Source organism: Halichoeres trimaculatus, unplaced genomic scaffold, assembly GCF_033239565.1.
Source record: "Halichoeres trimaculatus isolate MK-OKI-2021-1 unplaced genomic scaffold, fHalTri1.1 fHalTri1_scaffold_6, whole genome shotgun sequence".
Lineage (NCBI taxonomy): Eukaryota > Metazoa > Chordata > Actinopteri > Labriformes > Labridae > Halichoeres > Halichoeres trimaculatus.
This window is the reverse complement of record NW_027437184.1, coordinates 39,233,573-39,249,388: the sequence shown is the minus strand read 5'-3', so window position 1 is coordinate 39,249,388 and position 15,816 is coordinate 39,233,573. Positions and strand designations below refer to the sequence as shown.

General features: G+C 44.3%; 1 protein-coding gene across 1 annotated transcript in view; it reads right to left on the bottom strand.

The window, feature by feature from the left end:
- Positions 1–7,328, bottom strand: part of esama (endothelial cell adhesion molecule a) — a 119,281-nt gene extending 111,953 nt beyond the window's left edge. The window contains exon 1 of the mRNA XM_074672738.1: positions 6,892–7,328. Coding sequence (XP_074528839.1) covers positions 6,892–6,958 — 67 coding nt within the window. The 5' untranslated portion in view covers positions 6,959–7,328. The remainder of the gene's footprint in view (positions 1–6,891) is intronic.
- Between the last annotated feature and the right edge of the window lie 8,488 nt (positions 7,329–15,816).

The following is a 15,816-nucleotide window of genomic DNA, read 5'->3' as shown; positions in this document are numbered from 1 at the left end:
GGATTTCCACAGAAAGGGTTGAGAGTGAAAGTGAATGCTCGAGAATGCTTTCCACTGTTGTCCTGACACAGACCAGCTGATCACCAGTTAACCTCAGACAGCTGGTTGGGCCCTGACTCCTGGTTAATGACCATCCTTTGGTTTGGAAACGTTACTTTTCTCTGCTCCATTTCAGGGAAGCAGTTTGTAAAGTTGGTTTAGTAGCTTATCAATGAAGGCTTTCCAGGGGGGGGGGGGGGGGGGGTTCAGACAGGCCTCACAAAATGCTTAAAACGGCTTATTTCATCCATGATTGTTGAAATAGAGACAAGAATTGTGGTCAAACTTGACAGCAGAGCATACAAACAGAAAGTGTTTGATCTGTTTTCCACATTTCTCTGTTGAAGAGCCCTGAGGCGACTGAACCAGGATAGGGACGGGCTCAGTGGAGGCAGAGTCATCTGAGAAACACAGCCAAATGTGACCACAGGTAGTCTCTTTTTCTACACATCAGCTGATTCAAACACCTTTGGACTTGTGTTTTGTTTGTTTTGGGTTGGTCTGTTGGTGTGTTATCACTGCAGGGGTCACTGCTGGTCTCTGGCACCGCCACTCTGGGGGGAGCAAAGATCCCTACGCTACACCATCCACTGCAACCGTCACATCACCAAAGGGAGATTCAACCATCTCAAGCTGCTTGTATTTGGTAAAAAAAAAAAAAAAGTAAAGTGTAAAAGATGCTTCAGACCGCTCTCAGACAAAAACAACAGCAAACCAAATGAGATACACACGATCCCCCTCACCAACAAATGAAATGACGCCAAACAGGAATTCATTTCATACGTTTAACATCCAACATTTCAAGCTGCTTTCATCCTGACTCTACTTCCTGAGCCTGGAAACCCTATTCAGAGAGTAAGGATGGGCAATGAATTTCAAATATTAGAGCAGTCATTAACATTAAAAAAACTGAACATGTGAAGACGGCTTCGTCCTCAGGTCGCAGTTTAACCCAGGATACCGGAGCTGTTACACGCCAATTTCACATAAAAACAGGCCGAGTGGGACGGAAACTTTAAAATTAACTGTGTCCAAACCAGATCATATTTAACTTGACTTTGGCAACAAATTGACATGAACCAGGGCCAGGAGTGAACAGGCTGGAGGATTTACAGCCAAAACAAGAAAGAGGAGACCTTCAAAATTGAATTGGGAAGTGTGGGAAATAAACGAAATGAGGTGCAGTGCGCACTCTGCAAGGTTAGGCCAAAATATCAGCAGCTATGCACAGCAATGTGACAGCCAGGCATGCAGCGCTGTCCATAGATCAGTCAGTCGCAGGCTTCATCACCCAAGAAGTAAGTTTGATGATCAACAACAAAAAATGTGCTTTTACATTTCATTAACTGTCAAACAACAAGCAGGAAGAGTCATTTAGAGCGTCTTATTACACATTTTCAATATTAACATCAGGGGAAAAAACACAAGAGGCTGACGAAGGGAGGACCTGACACCTGTGCCAACCAAACCCTGCGTTACACCATCAGGACGTCTCACAAACATTCAGCCCTCAGAGAGGAATGGGATGAGATGAAGGCTGAGCCGGTGTCCTTTTCTGGTTGTTGGTGAACAAACACAGGAGGCCACATGGTTCAAGCTGCTAGAATAACAAGCTTAATGAGGCACACTGCCTATTGAACCTGGACTAATGGAATCAAATTAGCTGATCCAAACACGCGCGGCACAGATCATGTTAATGGGTTTATGAAACTGAGCTCAGTTTCAAATTATGCAGGAAAAGATTAAAAGGAAAGAGACAAAGAAGTGAGGTGAGGACCTCGTTCAGGTCCACTGAATGTCAAATTAAGAGTTCCAGTCATTTCAGGCGTAAACGGCTTAAAACCAACGTGTGTGTTAATTATTTCAATCTAGGACACAATGTTGGACTCATTAACCAGGATGTCTCCCTAAAAGCCAACAAATGAATCCACCGTACCACACAGCAGCAACAGCTTGGCACAAAACAAAGGCGTCCCCACAGAGTTACTGATCTGTGAAGGAGACCCCGAGTTCGCTCCCGTCTGCTAACCACGAGCTTTATGTTCCCATAAAACACGGGGTGCTGGAGCAACGTCAGGGCTCAACCCAAACACTGAGGGGGAATTCAGTAAAAATGGATTGATAGAGACAAAAAATGAGCATGGGTTGCTACCTGCTGCATCCCGAGGTCCGATTTACACAGAGGCAAAAATTTCCCAGTTTACATCCCGACAGACAACCAGGGGTCGCTCAGATAGAGAGATACATGAAAAACCTTGTTGTGTATCATAGCCTCACCCTGAGGTTCCAGCCTAATCTTTACCAAGAGCTGACCGTTCACCATGAAGTTCCCCCAAGAAACGAAGAAAGAGACCTGAGAAAGCAATCAGCTGGTCAGTGTTTCAGAGTCAGCAGGTGGTCCTCATCAGGGTTCTTCAGGGTGAGTTTAACAGGTAAAACTGAGAGCAGCAGCTTAGCATTAATTCATTTGCAATTGTGTTGCACTTGTTTCAATGACAAATGAAGTTCTATTCTATTCTAATCCGGTCTGATGGTGAAAACTCATCAACTCTTCGTGAAATAAAAAGAAATGTTATTTTAAAAACAGGTTTCATCAGTTAAACTCTCCAACTAAACACAACCCACCGTCCGCCCTGTCAGACTCCTGCTGTCAGGATGAGTCCTCAGAGCTGGGATGATTTACAGCACGGTGCACAGACTTACATCAAACACAGGCAGAGCTAGCTATAACTCACTCTGCTTATCTTTCACATTATACCTGTGTTTGCTGCTGCCTGAGAGATGTCTGTTTCATCAGCAGACTGACACTGAGGGGACATGATTTCTGCAGCTTCATTAAACGCTGTGGAATCAGGATTATTGCTCCCAGATCTCCATCCAAGAGTTAAAACCTGCACATGCTCAGACAGGAACCATGATGCCTTTCAGTGGAGACATGATAAACAAAGGTAACGTAAGGCTTTGGTGATGTTACTTTAAACATGCAGAATCCAACTCACAGTACATGACAGCTTCATGTGTGTTTACCTGTGTGATAACCAGAGTGTGCTGAGCTGTATCCGTTTGACTGTTTCATCTTTTTCCGTCTGGCTGCAGGAATGAGTGACTCTTCCTCAGTAAACCTGATCCTGTTAATCTCTAATCTAAAGGAGACAGTGTGGGTTTGTCTCTTCTCTCATAATTTAATCTAACTTTAGGATTTCTCCTCTGACTGTGTGAACCACCATCCTTTTCCTCTCTGCTCTCTTTCCTGTCTCCCTTCCTCCTTTTTGCTCTGATTTCTGACTCAAACTCTGAGTGAGGCCTGCTCTTGTTTGTCGGAGGATGTTTGCTCACTTCCTGCTCCAACACTCGGCTCCGTCAGGGACTCAAGGAGCGCTCTGCTTTCCTGTTGCCACTGGCTGCTATTCATGAAGGCTTCCTCTCTGTATCAGGGACGCTCGGTGTTTTCAGGACACACCTGCAGGGCGATTGATGGTGAGTCACACGCTGAGGTCAAGGTCAGTGGCTGCGCTCGATTGTTGTCCTGTTGGTCTGTGACACTGGATCACAGCTGCTGTTAAAACCCCAGATTAGGCACCGGGGGGGTATTTCTAGCAATCACTCCCTGACGTGCCTCAAAGGTGTCTGAAGCATAATGTGGTCTCAGGAGTCAGTGTGGAGCATTTCTCAGGTATTACCCCTCCCTCGGGGTGTTACAGGCAGGACTGAGATTGCCTGTGTCAGCGCATGTGATTGTTTTGGCAACAGAGCTGAAGAGCACACACAAGCTGTGGGCCACCAAAAGCAGATCCAGGCAGCGCTTAGAGCTCGCTTCATGGCTCACAGGCTGAATGAGTGAGTCTGAGGGAGCGAAACAGGTGGAGCTTCCTGACTTACATGGATGTGTCCTGTATCTCCATCAGAGAGCACGGAGAGACGGAGAAAGGGAGGGCAGGAGGAGAGGAGAGTAGAGGAGAGGAGAGGAGAGGAGAGAGAGGAGGCTGAGTGAATGTTGGAGACAGTCCTGACTGCCATCAACAGAAATTCCCTTCAGTTGATGCTGGGTGGGGGTTACCAGCTAAATAATAAAGCTAACTACTCAAGCTAGCTAACTACTCAAGCTGACTACTCAAGCTAAGTCTTTAAGCTATCTACTTTCTTCTCCTCTTGCTTTGCGAGTTGTAAACACAGACTGTATAAAACATGGACGTGGTCTTTGCGATGTCACCCATTGGTTCCTGATACGGTTAAATGAAGCCAATCTAGGGACAGAGCCACATGGGATATGACGCCCGCTTTGAGCTTCCTTTCAAACACCTATGGGGCGCCCATCAGTCACATGAGCTGAGCTGTGTCTCTGATTGGACAGTCAAATGACCCTAACATCTTCTAAAGCACAGAGTTAGATAAAAACAAAAAAGTCCACCCCCCGAACCGTGTGTGTGGATAGCAATAGCATTTTGGACCCAAGACGTTTTTTTTTTTAACCAGGCTGTAAAAAATGTTTTTTTTAATGGTGTAAAAGTCGGGGGGGGGGGGGGGGGGGGGGGGGGCTGTGTGTACGCGACTTCCAGTCTTCCTACAACCAGCCTCAAGTGGATCCTTGATGAACAGCAACTTTTAGCAGTTCCACCAAGGCTCCATCTATCTAAACCAGATGTTGCCCCTGGATTGTAAACAAAGGATGAAGATTTCTGGTCAGCTTATGCTGCGTTCCAAACGGTCCAGAGGTCAGGATTTTCTGACTTCCAACTTGGAACAGTTCACTGGAATGGCCAGCGGAGTCGGAGTTCCTACTGGTCAATGGCAGCATCCACTGAGAAGCCACACGTGGATGGTGAAACGTAGTCAAACATTACCTTTCACTGACATTTTCCATTTTTCCATCATAATAACTCGTTCTGTTTGTAAGTAGAGCTCATAAATGTAGGTGATGTGATTCAGCAGCTAGTTATGGTAAACCATATCTGAAGAGCTCTCACTCAGAGCACATGCTCAAAACTGCTCATTGACTTATCCTGGTTTCATCAATGTCTTTTTTTATCAAGACTTTATCTTACAAAATGGTTTATTCATTTTTTTTCTTGTCCGACATGGTAGGTCTGGAATGCTCTGAAGTAGGTTGGAGTCTTTGACTCGGAAAATTACGACCTCTGTTGCTGAGAAATGTGGCAGCTTGGCTAACAGCCCCAAAAACCACAGATAAATGAAGAAAGAAAAGAGTTAGTCTCTGTGAGGGCTATCCATCTGTCACACCACAAGACACCGTTTCCCATGAGCACCATCACTCAACTTTCCTCAAGGTGTGACTTTCTATTGGACAGCAGATCTTTAAAACTCAACTTTTCTTTATTGAAAACACATTTTCCCAGGATGCAAAGTGGCGATGTAATGCATTTTTCTGTGGGTGACAACAGCCAAAACTCTGTAAACTTAGTTTGTAGTTCAGTGTCCAGGAGGTGAGCAGACTGTTTAGTGTTCCCCACAGCCCGGTGCTCTGAGACGTGTCTGTAACGTGTAACGTTAGTGAATCCTGGTTCTGTCCTACCAGAGCTCATCTACCAACTCCAACCTCACCAAGCAAAGCCTCATTTTATTGATAGACTCTAAAGTTTGAACAGACCACTGCAGAATAACTGCTGCACAAACGGATTAGTGTTGCAGAATGATACAGCCCAAACTAAGGGCTAATTAGCCTATAGCTGGTGCTCTATCTCTCTCCTGTTTCTCTTTCTTCTGCTCTTCTGTCCTTTTTCTGTCTGACAGTTAGGCTCCAGTGTCCACCATCACTACAAAGTTAATCACAGAAATCATTTTCAGTAGAGAAAAAAAACAGATCTCTCTTCATCAGCTGCTAAACTTCATCAGCTGCTGTGGTGTCATCAAAGGGACTTTCTGTCTAGTTTCTGTTTATGAAATAATGTTCTCTGTGGCTTATGAACAGCCACACCTGTGACTAATTCAGCATCACTTTTACAGCCCTCTAAAACCCGTTGGTGGCAGCTCAGCTTGCAGCCTGCTGCTGGTTGCTGGTTTTGCAGAGAGACACACCTGAGGGTGATCCTGAGGCTGCATTCATTTAGAAACTTTTCAGGGAAAACCCTTGAAAGAGACATCCCAAACTTGTCCGACAGCCATCTCTGCGTATCTTATAAAACATCATGATAATCTCATAATGCGTAAAATTATGCTCCCCTCAAGACGCGGCTGCTGAAATTTTTACCTGAATTAATCATTTAAAACTTCTCATTCCTTAAAACACTTTCAAAATACTCATGCAGCTGCACAGTGCCCCAATTTTCCAAATCAAAGAGATGACAGGGGGTGAAAGTAGGCTGCCTGTACAGTAGGGCTCTCGGAGAGAGAAGCAGCTTCATACATTGCTGGACAGAGTGTGGTCTGCAGGGCCATGAAGGGATTAATGCTCCCTGGAAGACACAGTCATGTCAAACACTACTGTTTTAAAGCCTGCTGCAAACAAACAGGTGTTTCAGCTTTAAAGACATCTCTGCACCCTGTCACACACATACACACACACACACACACACACACACACACACACACACACACACACACACACACACACACACACAGTTCCTCTGCCTCACTCATGTTATCAGATGGAAAACACCATCTAATGCCGCTCTTAGAGGAAGCACTGCGAATTTTTTTTCTTTCCTTTTCTTGTTTTGAAAGGCACAAATGTAGGAATGAAGGAGTGGAGTCAATATGAGCGGAAGTTTGGATGTTGTGTGACATTTGCCTCATTGTGGATGTTTTGTTTGACGTAAGGCGCACCTAGCGGTGTTACTGCGTGGATCGGAAAATACACGCGTGTCACTGAAGAATAAAGAAATGTCCTGTACTCACCCGAGAGCCCCCACAGGAAGGTAAGAGACAGCAAAGTAAGTTTCCTGGAAGTGGTATAGACCTCCATGGCTGATGTGTCGGTGTCCCTGTCCCTGCTTAATGTATGAGCTCTGGTCCGCCTCAGGCAAAGCTCTTAGAGTCAGTCAGGTGGTTTTTCCTTCAGCCTCCCAGCAGGTATGGGATCCGGGCAAGGTAAGGGACACTTCAGGTGAGCGGATGTGGACGCCGTGTGATCCCGCAGCCCGAGCAGTCTCCTTCTGTTTTATCACTTCGCGGTGAAAAGAAGTGAGAATGGTCGCAACACCTCGGACCTGACAGTCTTCAGACTCTCCGCTCCGTCTCCTCTCCAGGCTCAGCTGCGTCCTCCTGATCCAGGCGGCAGCGGGAAGCCCACAAGTCCGCAACTTGTCATCCTGTGTCCTTTTTTTTCCTCACAGAGAGAGAGAGAGAGAGAGAGAGAGAGAGAGCCCTGCCTCCTCCATCTGTGAGCTCTCACCATCCGACTTCAAAATAAACCTCCACACTCCCGCCAACCGTCACAATGGGGCGCTGCGAGTCACCGTTCGCTCTTATTTTGAAAGGACACATTTCAACATCCGCTAAATCACCACCTGCGTTCCATAACTTGACTGATACACCTGTCCTGGTCAGCGGCGGTCTGTGCAGGTGCACATAAACCGAGGCTTCCAAGAACAAATGTGAATGTAATCCAGATTATAATCAGAGGTAGATTAGGGGACACTGGGTTTGTTCACTGTGTTTCTTACAGATCCTATGAACTGCAGTAAACAAACACTGCACACTGAACATCCATCCCTCAGCTTTTTACCGATATTCACGTGTCAAACAGAAGAAATCAGACGCTGAAAGTTAGTTGGATGTTAACTATCACAGAGTCCCACCATGAAAAAAATAAAGTCAGAGTTAAGCAGGAAACTTCAGCCAACAACACAGAAAACTGCAGTTCATCAAGTGTCCACTTGAGGCTGCCTCTGTAAGCACTGGAAACCACCAAGCCCAAAAAAAAGAAAAAACATTTTTCCTTTTTTTTTTTTTTTTTTTTTTATAATGTTTTACAGCCTGGTACTACAAAATAAATAATACTTTAACGTGCTGTGAGGAGGATCTGCTTCAATTGGACTGCCTCGCCCCCTTCTGGCAAGGGCGGACTGGCCATCGGGAGCACCGGGAGGTTTCCCGGTGGGCTGAAAACCGATCGTTCAGTCGTTAATAGACCCACAGCACACCCCTGGAGACCGAGTTAAAGTCCAGGGCTGATTTTCAGTCCCAGTCCGCCACTGCCTTCTGGCCTGAAGTCTCACGCACACTGTCATGAAGAAGTGACTTTTAACAAAGCTCGTGTTTTTTTGGAATGAGTTGTCTTTAAGAGAACTTTTTACCAGACAGTTCCACGAGGCAGAGTACACTTACATAGCACTGTTTTTTGAAATGTGACAACAAGCAAACGTTGTCAGTTTGTACCGTACGTCAGTAGCCAGCTACAGGGCAGCCCAGTGCTACATCGTATCTGTATGCTAATGTGACAACAGTCAATTTGTTCAGTAGTTTAGTAGCCATCCATACGTAGCGTTGACAGCTCAGTGCTGTGAGACGTGTCTGTAACATGTAACGTTAGTAAATCCTGGTTCTGTCCTACCAGAGCTCATCTACCAATCAGAGGTAACGTAACCTCACTCTTCATTTTATTGATAGACTCTCAAGTTTGAACAGACCACTGCAGAATAACTGCTGACTGTGGGTTGCAGTCAACATTAGCACAAACAGATTAGCTCCTGTGTTAGCCTTTAGCTGGTGCTCTATCTCTCTCCTGTTTCTCTTTTTTCTGCTCTTCTGTCCTTTTTCTGTCTGACAGTTAGGCTCCAGTGTCCACCATCACTACAAAGTTAATCACAGAAATCGTTTTCAGCAAAGAAAAACACAGATCTCTCTGCTCTCTAATACACTTTATCAGCTGGTGTGGAGTTGCCATGGAGACTTTGATGTGTCATAAATCAATCCAGTCCTGCTCGACCTGATCAGGAAGCTAAGCAGTAGCATTCAGGAATAACCTCCCTTTATTGGTGCTGATAATCTCATGTTAAAGTGTGGATTATGATCAGGCAGATATCTAGAAGGGAGACTTTTCAAGATCCCCTGGAAACTCCTCACAGCCCCTTTTAGTTTGAACAGCTGATTTCTCTATCAGCACACACACACACACACACACACACACTGTACGGGGTGAGGACTCATTTTATAACTCAGCAGTTTAGAAGATTTAAGGATGATGAATTTACCCAATCAGAGGCAGAGCTCTGCTGACTGACAGGTGGGCGCCCTGTAGCTTTTAATAAAGAAACCCAGCCCGCCTCATTTCCATATGGCTCCTGCCAAAGGTTTGCTTTTGGTGACGTAGAACATATGTGCGGGGAGAAGGATCGATGCATTGCTTTGTTGGACAATGAGCTCCCAAATCTGCCTCTTCCCCAGAACCCAATTTCCCTCTTGACACTCTTTTATTCTCGTCCATGAGCTGTGCCAACAGCAGGCTCTGCTCCGTGTCCAGTTGGGCTTTCTAGTTCTTTTTATCCGTTTGGTCCATTGTTTTGGTCGTTCTGCCAAATCGAACTGCTTTTTATGAGGACGCCAGCATCCACAGGAAGTGCTGACAGCTGACTCTGCATCCACCATCAAACTCAAATACATTAAGTAACAAAATGAGCTGCATAGGCAGTACACGGATTAATAAGCAAATCAGCAAAATCGTCATGGGAATGAGGTACGTTCAGACATTTTGAAGCTGCGTCAAAATGTATCTAATTATGCTATTGCTCATGCTATGAGTTTCATCACACGTCTTAAGGAACTCCATTACTTTGAGCATGGAGTGCATTTTTTTCTCGTCTTTTTCCCCTTTGGTACCAACCACACCTTTCAGGAGCCTGACACATTAAAGCTCTCCTGTTGGTTTATGCCACACCTAGTATAAAGATTTCTGATTCTGATTCATTTTCAAAAACGAATATCCCCCTCATTCGTTTTTAAAAATACTTCAACCACACACATCAGGCTAATCTGCCAGTGAGTGTGACTTGAACGTATAAGATTACATGTGGTTCCCTGCTTTGTGTGGACATGGCTTCAGACTTTAACTGTCAGCTGAGGAAGAGCTGATCTGACTGCATGTGCAGCTCATATCTGACGGACATCTTTAAACCCCCTGACTCCATCCCCCCTGATTTCAAAAGAAGAACTCAGGACTTTTAGGAGACCTTAAAGAAAGGGCTTTCAGCTCTAACTGAGCGTGTGCAGTTGGGGTACCAACATTTGGCAGGTTAACTGGAGGAACCAGACTGATCTCATAAGACCTGAGTATTTGATAGATGACATGAAAAAGAGAAACTGTGTTAAAAAGTGTTTCCTGTTAGGATTCTAACTGTTTCTGGAGCTCTGATGTTGTCTGACTGTTGCACTGATATATTTTCATGCTTTATGGTGGAAAGTGTTGGAAATGAGGAAATGAGACTGAGTATCAGGTCTGCTCTAAATACGGGCTGTGTGTGTACACGTGAGTGTGTGTGTGTGTGTGTGAGACAGAGCTTCCAGTCACATGCACACTTTGTTTTTCCCTGAGCACAGGTGTGACGAAGACCTGAGATAACTGAACGGACCGAGAACAACATCCACATCCAACCCATCAACACGGTCACAGTTCAGATCGTTTGGACCTCAGCTGACCTTTATTAAAGTCAAATAAAGGGTGAAAAAAGTGTTTGTAGGATTCTAAGGCGTCCTCGTGTGCAGCTTGCCAGTTTTCAGATACCCAGGCCTGAGCTTTTCCAACAATAAGCCTATTTTCAAAGCCACACAACAAAGCTCCATCCTTTTCCCCAGCCTCCCTCTCAAATCTTCAGCTGCTGCTCTTTCATGTGTGAAGAGGTGTGGGTCTGAAAGCAAAGGCAGACTGGACTCAGCTTGACATGAATTCCCAAGGTGAGCTCACCCCCTGATGTAGAAATATGGACTGACCTGCGCTCGGCTGCTCAGACCCCTTTATTTCATTTTCTAAGGTTGCCCAGTTGCCTCAGCAACAGAGGTGAGGCTAATGCAGGAGGACTGCTCAATTATGAGAGGTGAACGAGGGTTATTCCTCTGATTAAATCCAAAGAAGCAGGGCTCCGGCCGTGTGGGGACGGGGTTTTGTTGTCTTGTTTGAAATTGCATCTGGCCCTCCAGCTGGATTGTGCAGCGTGCAGGGGGAAGCTGTCACAACAGGCCGGCTTTTATTTTGCTTCAGAAATCACTTGAGCAGGGCACGGGGGCTAATACCAGACTCTGGACGACACAGCTAATCCCCACAGACCCAAACCACGTGTAGACTAATGATGAGACAACCTGACACCTGGAGGACAAAGTGCTTTCTCCTGTTAATTAATCTTACGTCTCATCATGATACCATGGAAATGCTTCCTGTCTCCTCCCATCAATTGAGCACTTCATTCCTCAAAAGAAAGAGAAGATTCAACAGGATCAGCAACAATGCATTACACTTTCCCTTCTAGTTCTGCAGCTAGTCCGTTTTACACGTGGGGTCCCCAGAGACAGATTATTAAAGAGTGGGTGCACTGTTAAAGAGGAGGGTACACGGTTCATAGCTCAAGAAAATCCTTATTTTTCTCTCACCGCTGCTTTTGAAAACCCTCATTCCAGCATAAAACACTTCTGTCAGCTGCTGTCTCTTTAAGACTTCCCACTCCACAAACCCTCTCCCCTCTGATTGGCCAGCCCTCTCACGGTGTGTGCTACCTCATCATTTCAGAAAATCTCTTGAAGATTTTGTGACAATCTCCTGAGGATCTCATGGCAGTCTTATGGAGATCTCGCGGAGATCTTGATGTGACCTTGTGAAGATCTTAGGGCAAACTCATGGCTATCTCGTGAAAATTTCACGACTATCTTGTAAAGATCTCATGACTAGCTCTGGACAATCTTGTGAAGATCTTGTGACCATTTTGTAACCATCTCTTGACCATCTCTTGACCATCACTTGACGATCCTGTGAAGATCTCACTGAGATCTCATTACAAACCCATGATGATCTCCTGACGATCCAGTGTTGATCTCTTGACCATCTCCTTAGGGCTTCATGAAGATCTCGTGACAGTCTCAGGACAATCTCTTTATGACCTTGTTTTGAGCTTGTGACGATCTCACAAAGATGGTGTGAAGATCTTGTAACAATCTAATGAAGCTCTCATGAAGATTTTGTAAAGATTTAATGACGATCTTGTGATGATTATGTGAAGATCTCGTAACCGTCTAATGAGGATCTCATGAAGATCCGAGGGGTATTGCACAAAAGTAGGATAAATACATCCAGGATAAATGAGCAGATGCGGCTTGAATAAGCCACGTCGGCGCTTTCTCGGATTAGTTGGTTGCACGTTTGGCGAGCCAGGATGAAAAGACGTGGCTTAGTCAAGCCAGTTGTGGATCATTTGGATAAGTGCGCGTTCACAGCCTTCTTAAGAAGACCACGAGATCGATCACAGAATCATAGATTGAAAATGGAGCAAGGACGTGCATCTTTCTTCACGTGGGATGAACAGGCAATACTCCTTTAACTATATGAAGAAGTAAAACATATAATTCACAAGAAAGGCAACACCAGTGTGGTAAAAAAAAAAAAAAAAAGGAGAGGTAAAAAGCCTGGCAGTGAATAATGGACTGGCTAAATGCGTAAGTAGCGTGAACATGTACAATGAAGAAACTGTACTCCACACACTGTCACAGTTACAGTTTAAGGATGCGGAGCTGATGACTTTTCTAGTCCGCTAATCAATACCTACTTATGTTTTTCTTTAATGTGGCCCATAGAAGTGCATGTTACTCAGGTTATTTGAAGTATAATTAAGTTTAAAGAAAATTTCAACTCTGTGTCAGTGTTATCTATTGAATCAATTGTTCTTATGTTGTGTTCTGTTTCATCCCTCATCTGTCATGAAGAACAAAGCTGTTTGACCAGAAAAGAACCTGGCAGCAGGTCAAAACCAAATATAAAATTATTCTGCAGTCTGGTACGTTACTTATGCGTAGCCCAAAGAGCAATTATCAAATGAAGTGATACATTTGTTGTCTGCTGAGAATGAATTTCTGTACAATTTTAGCCGTGAAAAAAAAAGATTCGTCACACCAGCAGAGGGGGTGGTCCACCAAGCCAGGACCTGACCCCAGCAGAGGAGCTGGCACTCAACTTAGATAAAGGGAGGCCAGTGATGGAGGGGATCCAGGGGGGACTGTGACAGATAGTGATATACATATTAATTAAACCTCTGACAGCAATTTGACAAGCTGTCTTTATTAGTATTGCAATATAACAGTAGGACGGACAAAGAGACCGAATGAATGAATAGAAAGATTGTTTAAGTTAGAAAGTGGAGTCAGAATGATGTGGGACCCTTTCACTCCGAAAGGTGGAGTCCTTAAAACAGGACGCTTTTCCTATTTTCAGGAGACAGTTCAGACAAAGTTATCTTCTGTCTGTCCTCTGTTGTAGTCCATTTCAGTGGTGTGATATATTTATTTTTCCTTTGTTTCTCCTCTTTCTCATTCTGTAGGTTTAGAGTTGTTGTTTTTTTTTTATTATTTCTTTTTTAGGCCCCTACATCAGTTTGGTTTTGTGCTGATTTCAGTAAGGCCTGTTTTTTCCATTTTCTTTATAATCATTTTAAATCTTTTATTGTGGGACTTGTATTAATAAAGAAAGGATTCTCAACTGTCTGTGTTAAAAGTTATTTTTGTCTTCATATAATCTGTGCAAATAAACAATACTAAAGTCAACCAGCAAATGCAATGACTACAGTTGTAAGATTTGGGTGCAGGATGATTAAATGATGTAATGTGTAGAAAAAGCATGGAGATGCTGTAAACCATGCTCATTTCTTACATTACAGAGAGCAGAGCCAGCACAGGATTAATCTGATCCTGGTAGTTAGCCTGGTCTGGAGCAGGCTAGCTGCAGAGAATAAATCACCATGGTAACTAGTCTGGGATAAACTTGACCAGCTTTTGTTCAACCGACTTGAGGCTAACTTCATCCAGGATAACCAATGTTTGCCAGCTTAATCCCTTATCCTGGTTTTGTGCAATACCCCCCTGGTGGAGATCTCATGATTGTTTTTTGTTTTAGAACAGACTGTTTTGATCAGCAGTACCTACTCAGCAGGTTTTCTTTTCCTGTGGTTTTACTGAGCTGAGCACAGTTATTATCTTTACCTCAGTTTAAACACCAAACACACAGTGAATGTTGTTAAATTGTTCACACTCGTCCTCTCAGTGCCTGTACGTACCATGACTGTGAGCTGCGTTCCCGTGTGTCACAGATATTATGAGCTGATAAACTTTTGAAGCCAGTTTCTCATGATCATATATAGTTCTGTTTCCAGCAGCAGTGTTTCATTTACATTCAGGATGCAGACATAACAACGCCTTGTACAGGAACATGAATATTTATTTCACAGTGTTTGCTCAGTCTCTTCCAGAGGACTTACGAAGGGCTCTCCCTGCAGACTGGGGAGAAGTTTGTGCGCAGGGTATTCTGAGCAAGCTTTGGTATTTATCAGAAACACTTGGATCTGCCTGTAAGCCTGTGAGAAAAGATGAAGCCATGAAAGAAGAAGACAGGCCAACATTGCCATGTTTCACTCCACAGTTAGCCTGTTAGCCTGTTAACCTGTTAGCCTGTTAACCTGTTAGCCTGTTAACCTGTTAGCGTAGAGGAGGTTCAGCCTGTGCTGGTTTTCATCCTGATTTATTGATAGATGGATTTCTTTAAGGTGACAGACGACAAGAATGAGAGGCAAAGCTGTTTGAAAGGGTGAAACACTGACTGGCACTGCTATGTACAGCACGAAGACAGCAGAGATCAACTGGTGTTCAGGCTTAAAGAGTGACCCTGTTGATTGACGGCTTCCAGTGGGACACTTCCTTCTCAAACAGCTGAAGTTCATCATTAAATCCTGATCTGATGAGGACACTTTGGCATTACGTGAGACTAAACTAGGATGTCCTGAGGACTCCTCCTGTGTTGGGACAGCTGCTGTAACCTGGATTTCCACTGACATGTTGAGTTAAGGTCTCCAGTTTACAGGGTCACTCTTTAAACTGGAACACCGGGAACTGACAGAGACACATTCAGAATCAGAATAAGACTGAGCTTCATTCGCTCTGTATTTCCAGAACACAAGGAATTTGACTTTGGTTAAAGCTGCACTCTCTTTGTCATTTCTTGTGAATAGAAAAAGCACAGAAAAACACTAAATATTAAAAAAGTAGAAAAAATAGAAATCAAGTAGTAGAGAAAATAATAATAATTACAATATTAAAATAAACAACTTTGAACAGAGTAGAATAAAGATATATACACAATTTTAAGTTAAAAAGTAGTGCACTGAGAAGACATATAATGTGCAATTTGCAAGACAAAAAGTTGAACATGACAAATGAACATGAATGTGCCATAGAGACAGAGGCTGTAGCTGTACATGAGGTATATATGTTGTTTATGGCAGGTTAACTGTTCATCAGAGTGACGGCCTGGGGGAAGAAACTGTTCCTGTGTCTGGACGTCTTGACGCACAGAGCTCTGTAACGCCGACCAGAGGGAAGCAGTTTAAACAGTTTGTGTCCGGGGTGTGAAGGGTCTGCAGAGATGTTACCAGCCCGCTTCCTGGTCCTGGACCGGTATAAGTCCTGGATGGAGGGCAGGCTGGCTCTGATTATTTTTTCTGCAGCCCTGACAGTTCTCTGTAGTCTGTGCCCGTCGTGTTTGGAGGCTGAGGAAAACCAAACCGAGATGGAGGAGCACAGGACAGACTGAATGATGGAGGTGTAGAAGATGATGAGCAGGTCCTGGGGCAGGTTGAA